Below are 10,545 nucleotides of genomic sequence, written 5' to 3'. Positions count from 1 at the left end.
ACGGCAGAGGCGGGGCGCAGCAAAGGCGGGGTGCAGTCGCGGTGGCGTTGCAGGCTGGCGGGCCAGGGCTGGCACGTGCGGCTGGCCGCGAGTGAAGCGGCGACATACGGTAGCAAGGCAACGAGCGGGACCAAGCGGCAGCGCTGCCTGGCGAGCGAGAGGCATGGATAGGTCGCGGCGACAACAGCAAAGCAGCAGCAACATAATATGGTAGGACGCAGCAGTGACTGCAGTTTGGCTAGGAATGGGGACCTCGGGCGCTATCGCGATCTATGAAACCAAATTTTTCCCTAATAATAAAGCATGGATTTACTCTGTGGTTTCACTGTCACAATACGCTTCTTCCCGTGAATTTAAGCTTTCAGTTTGAACTTAAAACATATACGCGAGGTGGTACTAAAATCGTTTCGTTCGCTGGTGACAATTGTTTCCGATCGTAGTCGATGTTGGGCTGGAGTCAGGCGATTCTGCTCGGTCAGATGGGCCAACTCTGGCCCATAGCTCGTCCGCCCCACACAAGCCATTTGGGCACGAACGGCGAAACTTCACGTAGAGTCGCTACCGAATTACATAATCCCACCTCGCTTCTGGTCGGATGTCGCTGGCCTTTTTGCAAAAAAGTCCTCCTATTTTTGAGACATTAACCTGCAGTGCTACTTTTGTAGATAATGTTTCGTTTTTTTTTTCAAAACATACTCTGCCTCCACTAAACCGCCCCGCTGCTTGTCGCCGGCGTCGATGCCGCAGAAGCCAAGGCAGGGGATGCGTCGCGGCAGACGTCAGCGCCGGAGCCCTGGAATGAGGCAAGGTGTCGCGACTGGCGTTGTAGAGCGCGGCGTACCGAGGCGTCGCGTCGGGCGTTGAAGGGCGCGGTGGACCAAGGCGTCTCGATGGAGGATGATAAGGAGGCCGGCGTGCTCTCTTGGGGCGAGGCATCGCGGCGGGTTCTGGCAGAACGTGCGCGGGGCTACAGAGGAGGTAAACGGCAGCGGCGGGGCGTGGCAGTGGCGGGCTTGCAGGCTGGCGGGCTAGGGCTGGCGCGTGCGGCTGGCTGCAAGTGAAGCGGTGACAAACGGTAGCGAGGCAACCAGCGGGAGCGAGCGGCGGCGCTGGCTGGCGAGCGAGAGGCGTGGACAGATTGCGGCGGCAACTGCAAAGCAGAAGCAGCATAATATGGTAGGACGCAGCAGCGACAGCAGTTTGGCTAGGCATGGGGACCTCGGGCGCTATCCCGATCTGTGAAACCAAATGTAATCCTACCTGACGAGTAATACATGTTTTTTCACGAAAAAAAACTATGTAATTATCCATCTAAGCTAATCCGAAACATTGCTCTTTTTGAGTCGATGGAGAGCCATTATATTTGAGAGACAACATCTCTAGTAATATCTGATTTCATTCAGGAAACAATTTATTTTTTGAACTGGTAGCTACATAATTTTTTTTTCAGGGCTGTCACTTTTATTTCCAATTGAGCGGACAAATCAGGAGGGTGTACCTGTAGGCCGCAGCATCTATTTGAACCAAGATACTCATCAATCTGCTGGAATGGCATTCTGTAGACAGAACCATATATAGGCTCTGTTTTATCATTCATTCAATGTACAGCAATATGATAAAAAGAAGCAACTTTCAATCAACGCAGACCACAATATATGTCATCCTCAATCAGGCCTATGGTTTTATTATTCATGGTTGGCCGAAAATTGTACATCTTCCACACGAGATCTATGCACTCTCGCCGACACTCGCAAGGCCTATCCCGCATAATTGAGTTTCTAAAAGGGCGTAAAAATGATAATTACCAACGTTAAAAATGCGACAAGTTCATCATCGGCGTCCCAGATGCATGCCATTGCCCGGACGTGGCCGGAGCCGGAGATGGGTGGGAGATCAGACGAGTCCGACGAGCTTCTCGCTGAGCTCCCAGACCTTGCGGGCCTTCTCAGGGTCGCTGGCCTCCTGCGAGAGCTGGTCCTCGAAGGACGCCGATTCCTTGTTCCAGCTCCAGTACACGCCGGACTTGGTCAGGCTAGGCTCCGCCACCACCTGTGCCAGCCTCTTGCGGGACTCCGTCTCGGAGACGAACCCCTTGGTGACGGCGGGAACAGGGTGCGCAACAACGGGATGTGCTCCCGGAACAGCCCCGTGGTGGCGATGCAGCCGGGGTAGAGCGAGGAGAAGGTGATGCTGGTGTCCTCATGGTACCGCTGGTGGAACTCCTGCATGGTCAGCATGTTGCACACCTTTCTGTCCTTGTACACCTTGGCGCCGTCGAAGCTCTCGTCCCCGTCGATCATGGCGGAGGTCGCCGAGGTTGGCCTTGGGCGGCACGTTGCCGGCGAGCGTGTTGCTGTTGCCGGCCATCTTCGACATTATGGGCGGCATCTTCTTCACCGTCGACGGCAAGCCATGTCGCCGGTAGCGCGTGAAGATCCAGAGCGTGCTGAGCAACCCACGGTTACTTGCCCGCATGACCGCTTGTTGTCGCGACAAGGTGGAGAATGGACTCCTCCCGGTGTTTACACACATGGCTAGCACCGGGACTATGTTCGACCTGCATGATTTGATAACGAGGTTTGTGTTCGACCTGATCACCACCACGCCTGTCTTCGGCGTGGACCCTGGCCTCCTATCCTCGGACATGCCGCCCATGGATACGGCCTCTTTCTGGATGGTGATGAGGCAGCTAAACAGCGGTCCAGAGAGGAAGCTCGCCGCAACGCACACGGTGCTGCGCGGGTTCGTTGCCGAGATGATGGAGAGAAGGAAGAAGAAAGAACGTGATAGTAATGAGGGTGCTAGTTCTTCCATAGACATTCTGTCTTTCTACATCCACGATCCAGACTACCAGCATGATGGCTTGCTCCATGCGACCCTCATGAACTACATGATTGCCGGGAGGGACACGGTTGGCACCACTTTGCCATGGGTCTTCTACAACCTTGCACAAAACCCTCATGTCATGTCAATCATCCGTAATGAACTATCGCCCATCGCATCACGGAAAGCTGCCATGGATGCCAAAAATGCCAGCACCATGGTGTTCTTTGAGCCAGGGGAGACCAAAACTCTTGTCTATATGAGATCTGTCCTCTACAAGTCTCACAGGCTATACCCGTCGGGCCCCATCGAGCGAAAGACGGTGGTCTTCGATGACGTGATGTCGAGTGGCCATGACACTTATGCAGATGAAGACTGTTGTTGCCGTAGTGGCGTGGAACTTCGATGTTGAGGTGGTTGAATGGCAGAGTGTCGAGCCGATGATGTCTTGTATACTACAAATGAAAAATGGACTCATGGTGAAGCTGAAGAAGCGAGAAATATGACCTCTGGTCTCTTTTTCTTATATGTATCTTGCTTGAGCCTTCGGGGTTTGGGACCTCATGGTATTTGTATGTGTATTGTTATATAAATTTTTGTGGCAATATATTGTTATATATTGTTATCATTGATTTGGAGTCTGATTAAATGTGCTTTTGATTTGAGATTTACTCATGTTAGAGTTAATAAATGTTTCGGAGACTAGCTTAAGCGGTTCTTTAAAAATGGTAAGAAAATGGTTCTAGTAGGTGTTTCCGCTGTGTTTTGGACCCTCTGGAAATGCAGAAACAATGTGATTTTTGAGCATAAAACGTACACTAATCCTATGACTCTAGTCAAGCTGATTTTGCTATTGGATTGGTGGATGGTCTACTTTGCTACATTGTTGCTGATCCTATCTGTTTGTGTCTATTTTAGTATCTTTATAAATATCCTGGTAAAGCTCTACAATGTACGGATCTAACAAATATCCTCAAAGAGGTTTGTAGATAAGGAAGTTAAGCTTATTTAATACTCATATGAATTGTAGATCGTCTGATTTGTCAACAAGTGGTCCTATTGTGGTGTATGTGTAAGCTGAAGAATGAATGATTCTCGACCGTGTTGCCTGAAGTGCCAACTCATTGCTCTAGCTTGCCCAGAACCATGTTGTGTTTTTTTGGGTTCACGCACTCAACGCTATTATTCTATCCCTTCTCCTTATTGGTGCAAAGGCCTTGGTGAATAGTCCACATCATGTTTATTTGCCCCCCTATACATAGTCTTTTTTGCCTTTTCTTTTCTTTGTCATGGCTCTTTCATAATCTTGTAATATTGTCTTGCATAATGGAATGCCTGAGTTCAGTTTGCTAGTATTGTCTCCTAGATCATGTGTCAAAGAAAAAAAATCATTCTCGCCCTCTCACTATTTGGAAGTGGATCGTTGCTTAGTTATTTTTGGATGGATGTTTGTCTTCATAATTGGCCAGCTGGCACATTACAAGTCTATAACATGCATGCAACAAGTCATTTGCGTCTTCCACTCAAAAGAGTTAGTCTTTAGCTTAGTATTTCAACCAATCAAGACATATTCATTAGCTATAACAAATTCGTTACTAGCTATATATACCAAATCGGCCAGACAAGCACATGATGATTGTGGAGCAAGATAACTCTTTAACACAATAATAAAGTGATTGCACCAAAAAGTTTCTAGTTTCATAAACTTTTTTGCATGTCCCCTGCTCTTCTGGTCTCTTTGACATGCTCTGTTTTAGCATGGGAATATACTAACATCGCATCATCATCAAGGGGGAAGGGTAGTGCGGAGCAAACGAGACGACAAGCTGCCCTTTATTTCTAGATTTTCTCTTAGGATTTAGTACTAATTCGTCGTAATAACAGCAAATAGCCCATTGAGCAAGCTATTGGTCCGTGCTTGGCCCCTTTTTCACTTTGTTTCATGAGGGTCACTCGGGTGGCTAGAGCACGGGTGTGCTCGCTGCCCACTAGTGTTTGAGTCATAAGCTCGACTCTGTGTGCTCAGGTGTTTACTACTATAAGAATAAACATCCAAGTGCTAGTTTTGGCTGGTCTCATTTTTTTCCACACCCCACCACTGATAATCATAGTACATAATAGAATGAAAATTATGTAACATTTTCTGGTTCCTTGCAACATTATCATCCGAGCAACATCTTTTACTGTTAGTTATGAACTTGTGATATTCTTATCTATGCAATTTCCTGCAAGAATAAATCAATTGTATAAGGTAGAAAACTCACAGGTATCCATCTAAGCTGCACCTTTGTCCAGAACAAAAACAGCTACACCGCAGTATTGCACTTTCTGAGGTCACAAAACCAATATATTCGCTATTTCTCAAGTTCTTGCCTGATTCTAGAGACAAACATCCGCAGTAAATCTTATTTTATTCAGGGAACATTGGCACAAGTGAGCTTAGCACCACTGTGAACGAGTAGCTACATAGAGTTTTTTCAATGATGCTGCTTCTAGTTCTAGTTGAACAGTTTCAGACAAATCAGGAGGTTTCCTTGTAGGTCGTACAATCTATTTGAAATAATATACTCAATCTATTGCAGGGTTCCCGAGTTTCTAAATTCTCTGTGGAAAATAGCCTTCTTTAGACAGAATCACATGCTTTGCTTTATCAAAGGTTTAAAGTTTAAATGATCATGATAGATTCTTTCAAATTATACACTAAAATGCAAAAAAGAAACAACTCAATCAATGAATCGAGAATACAATATATGTCATCTTAAATTTTTTATTATTCATGGTTCGCTAGAAATTATACTTCCTCCACACAAGATGCACTCTCGCGGCTACTCGCAATACCTCTTTCATGCAATTGAGTTTTCTAAACAACATATGATAATTCCAACATTTTAAAATGCAACAAATTCATCATCAGATGCATGCATGCATGGGGTCGATGTGGCTGGAGGTGGGTGTGATCAGGCGAGTCCAACGAGCTTCTCGTTGAGCTCTTAGACCTTGTAAGCCTTCTCAGGGTCATTGGCCTCCTGCAAAAGCATGTTCCCACATGACGTGCAGTCTTGTTCCGGCTCCAGTACACGTCTAAAAACGTTTGTTTTATCTGCACAATATTATATGGTATCTTTTGTTATCTCTTATTGAAGCTTCTGTTGGACAAAATATATCTTATTGGACATCACATATTTATAATAAAATTTTGTACTTATTTAAAGATCGGCATGCCAATAAATCTTAACAAGTTGTTTTGATTGATAGAGAACTTCATCATAAAACATTAATTACTATTCTTTACAATTGTATCTTACAACATTACTACATTGACGTTATGTATTGGATATTAAAATCATTACACACATATAGATCATGATAAAGTAGCACTTTGTTTGTTGTAAAGTAATTATAATATTGTTTTACATGTTAATTTCGGAATTTTTTTCTCAACTAATTTTAAGCAAATAACACAAATTGACATAATCACTTTAATATTTAGAAAAATATGTGCAACTTAGATGTACTACAGTCGCATTATATGTGTCTGTTCTATTTTAGTGTATTTATATATTCTGATAAAGATCTACAGTGTATGGAGTAACAAATATACTAAAAGAGGTTTGTAGATGAGGACAGTTCAACTTAGTTATTACTCACAAAAAAATCTAGAATGTATGAGGTGTCAACAAGTGGTTCGTGGTGTTTTGGAAGCCGAGGAATCACATAGTGTTCAACTGCGTTGCCTCAAGTGTCGACTAGTTGCTCTACATTTCCCATAACCATGTCATGTTGTTGTGGGTTCGCGCATCCAAGACTGTACTCCACCTTCTCATTATCTCTCGAAACAGGTTTTCGCCCCGCTTTATAGATAAAGCACAAACCAAGTTACACGGCCGAACGATACATGGTAGTGAGGGTGCCCTCTTACACAGCAGAGACCAGGATAACCGGACAACAAAAAACACAAATTACATTGCTGAGAGATAATACAGGCAGACTAGACTACAACATCACGACACACCCTAGGACACCTAAACTCCACGACAATGCCCTCAAAAGGGAAAACGACGCTAGGTGTCGCCACTGTCGAGTCTGATCGGACTAAGGTCTCACCCGGAACCTTGACACGGAGAGAAGAACCACGACGACATCCTCAAGAGAAAAGTGGCACCCGCAGGCGTCGCCGCCGTCGACGCCAAAGTGCGAAGCTTTCGCTCGGCAACTCATCCGTACCACCACGTGGCACTCAAGACAATCACAACGTGTACCAGCCTCCGGATCCGAATCTGGGCAACACTCCCAAAAATTACACAGAGCAAGCCCGAGACACCCACCGCTACAACCTCGCACTCACCTTGGCGAGTAGTCCGCCCCATGGTTATCTGCCATCCCTGTACATAGTTTTTCTTCTCCTTCTCTCTTTTCCTCATCATGGCTCTTTTTTAATCTTGTATTGTTGTCTTGCTTAATGGAATGATTGAGTTCAGGTTGACTATTATTGCCTCCAAGTTGATGCATCAATGATATAAAAAAAATCCTTCTCAGGCTCACGCTATTTGGAAGTGATCATTGTTCTTTTTACATATGTTTACCTTCATACAAGTTTGTAACATGCATACAACAAGTCATTTGCCTCTTCCACAGAAAAGAGAAAGCCTTTAGCTCAATATTTCAACCAAACAAGACATATCCATCATCTATGCAAAATTGGTTACTAGTACCTAATCGGTCACGCAAGCACATGACGCTTGTGGAGCAAGATAACTCTTTAACACATTAATAAAATGATTGCGCCAAAAAGTTTTCTAGTTCCATAAACTTTTCAGCATGTCTTCTTCTATTTTGATCTCTTTTTTACATCCCCTGTTTTAGCATAGGAATCTGTTACATCGCATCATCATAGTTCAGAACAGAAGGAAAGTTAAGTAACCTTTTCTGGGTCCTTGCAACGTTATCATGGGAGCAACATCTTTCAATGTTAGTTGTGATATTGTTATCTGTCTAATGTCTTGCAAGAATAAATCAACCGTACAAGGAAGAAAACTCACAATTATCCATCTAAGCTACACCTTCTCCACACACAAATCCATCTAAGCTACACCGAAGCATTGCACTTTCTGAGTTCACGCAGCCATTGTAGTTGGTATTTCTCAAATCCTCGACCGATTCTAGAAACACAACACCTGCAGTAATATCTGATTTCATCCAGGAAACATTGACACAAATGAGCATAGCACCACCTTTGAACGGGTAGCTGCATAGAGTTTTTTTCCAGTGCTTCCGCTTCTAGTTCCAGTCAAGCAGTTGCAGACAAACCAGGAGGTGTCTCTATAGGGACGTAGCATCTACCTGAACCAAAATACTCAATCTGCTTCAATGCTGCTGGGTTTCTGATTTTTTGTGTGTGGAAAATAGCCTTCTTTAGTTGAAGGCCGGCGCCATACACAGCAAAGGAGTGCCTCCAAGCTAAAATGGTTAGCATCGACTACAAGATAAGAGGCGCCTCCAACTTTCTCTTCAGAATAAAATTATATTGTGTCCCTACTTGCCATGCTCACTAGTCACTGGTGCATGTTGTAGATTGGTTGATTGAAAAAAAAACTTTTTTTATGTGACTGGTGCCTGCTACGGGGATTCATCTTAGAGGCCAAACTGAACTTTATGCCCTACACGGTTTTGGGCAAAGTTTAGAGACAGCCATGTGGACCCCAGCTTAGATGCCATGCACCCTCTAAATGCTGTGGGTGCCTACAACCATATGCTCTGTTTTATCGAAGGTTTAAAGTTTAAACAAACATGAATAGGTTCTTCCAATGCACAATAATAAAATGGTAAAAAGAAGCAACTCAATCAATCAAACCAGATCACAATATATGTCATCCTCAATTAGGCCTGCGGTTTTATTATTCATGGTTGGCCGAAAATTGTACATCTTCCACACGAGATCTATGCACTCTCGCCGACACTGCAAGGCCTTTCCCGCGTAATTGAGTTTCTAAAAAGGAGTAAAAGTGATAATTACCAACGTTAAATAATGCGACAAGTTCGGCATCGGAGTCCTAGATGCATGCATTGCCCGGACCTGGCCGGAGATCAGGCGAGTCCGACGAGCTTCTCGCTGAGCTCCCAGACCTTGCGGGCCTTCTCGGGGTCGCTGGCCTCCTGCGAGAGCTGGTTCTCGAACGACGCCGAGTCCTTGTTCCAGCTCCAGTACACGCCGGACTTGGTCAGGCTGGGTTCCGCCACCACCTGCGCCAGCCTCTTGCCGGACTCGGCCTCGGACACGAACCCCTTGGTGACGAACTTCTGGAACGGCGGGAAGAGGGTGCGGAACAGCGGGATGTGCTCGCGGAACAACCCCGTTGTGGCGATGCAGCCCGGGTAAAGCGAGGAGAAGGTGATGCCGGTCTCCTCGTGGTACCGCCGGTGGAACTCCTGCATGGTCAGCATGTTGCACACCTTGCTGTCCTTGTACGCCTTGGCGCCGTCGAAGCTCTCGTCGCCGTCGATCATGGCGGAGCCGGACGCGCCGCTGAGCCCGCCGGCGAGCCCCCGGAGGTCGCCGAGGCTGGCCTTGGGCGGCACGTTGCCGGCCAGCGTGTTGCTGTTGCCGGTGATGGAGCCGACGATGACCATGCGGCGGGACGGGTAGTCGGACTTCTGGAGGTCCTCCATGAGGAGGCGGGCGAGCAGGAAGTGGCCGAGGTGGTTCACGCCCACGCTCATCTCGTGCCCGTCGGCGGTGAAGGTCGGCGTGCGCGCCGTTGGGCGGTAGATGGCGGCGTTGCACACGAGCACGTCCAGCGGCATCTCGGCGCGGCGGAACGCGTCCACGAACTGCCGGACGCTGTCGAGCGAGGCGAGGTCGAGGTGCATGACGGTGTAGCTGCCGTCCGCCATGCCCGCGGCCTTGGCCGCCTTGGAGGCCTTGAGGAAGTCGCGGCACGCCATGACCACGTGCCACTTGCCGGTCTCCGCCAGCGCCTTGGCCGCCGCCAGGCCCAGCCCGGAGGACGCGCCCGTGATCACCACCACGCCCTGCCGCAGCGTCTTCTTGCCGCCCGGCTTAGCTACCGCCGAGCCCGGGCTCGTGGTCACGGACGAAGGCGCCGTGGCCACCTGCGTCCTCACAGCTAGCGACGCCTTCTTCGCCTTGCTGCTCACGCCCAGGAACGCCGCCGTGTCCTTCACCGCCACCGCGCCCATGCTGCTGCCCTGCATCCATAAAAAAAACATGAATCTCACCACTGGCGCCTAATGCAGCAACAATGTAGATCGACGTTGAAGATGATGTTGTGTTCATTACCTTCTTGGGGACGGAGAGGGTGGAGGGGAGGAGCTGGAGAGCCATGGATGACGGTGAGCTCGGACGGACGACTGTCGCTAGCGAGCTGGAGCGTGCGCCGCGAGTGTACTGTGCTGATGTACTGTACTTGGCGAGTTGGTGAGTGAGCTCTCGCTCGCCGGCGGCATTTATACACGGGAGGAGCACCACGGGCTGCGGGGATAACGGCGCGTGGCCGGAGCCACCGTGGCGCCTCCACAGCCAATCACAGGGCGTGGACGGGATTTTCTGGGACGGATTTGTCCCATCGACGCTGGATATTTCTGGCGCTTTTCGCCAACGGCCGACGGCGACGCCGCGGGATCCTCTGCGCCGGACGCTGCCGCTGTTCCCTCCAGATCTCTGCCATGGGAGCGGATCAGGGCCGGACCTGCGCGGCGAGCCGG

At 48.0% G+C, this 10,545-nt stretch overlaps 1 protein-coding gene and 2 pseudogenes across 1 annotated transcript; 1 reads left to right on the top strand and 2 right to left on the bottom strand.

Moving 5' to 3' along the window:
* Positions 1 to 1,893: 1,893 nt before the first annotated feature.
* LOC123039670 (protochlorophyllide reductase-like) lies at positions 1,894 to 2,300 on the bottom strand (annotated as a pseudogene).
* A 23-nt stretch (positions 2,301 to 2,323) lies between these two features.
* On the top strand, positions 2,324 to 3,589 carry LOC123039669 (cytochrome P450 94B3-like; annotated as a pseudogene).
* Positions 3,590 to 8,688: 5,099 nt separating this feature from the next.
* Positions 8,689 to 10,287, bottom strand: LOC123047417 (protochlorophyllide reductase A, chloroplastic). Its single transcript, XM_044470965.1, has 2 exons — positions 10,121 to 10,287; positions 8,689 to 10,029 (listed from the first exon to the last, which is right to left on the bottom strand). Exons 1-2 carry the CDS (start codon positions 10,163 to 10,165, stop codon positions 8,908 to 8,910), a joined length of 1,167 nt encoding a protein of 388 aa, XP_044326900.1. The 5' UTR covers positions 10,166 to 10,287; the 3' UTR covers positions 8,689 to 8,907.
* Positions 10,288 to 10,545: the final 258 nt, after the last annotated feature.

Source organism: Triticum aestivum, chromosome 2B (assembly GCF_018294505.1).
Source record: "Triticum aestivum cultivar Chinese Spring chromosome 2B, IWGSC CS RefSeq v2.1, whole genome shotgun sequence".
Taxonomy (NCBI): Eukaryota; Viridiplantae; Streptophyta; class Magnoliopsida; order Poales; family Poaceae; genus Triticum; species Triticum aestivum.
This window is presented reverse-complemented; position numbering and strand designations above follow the sequence as displayed.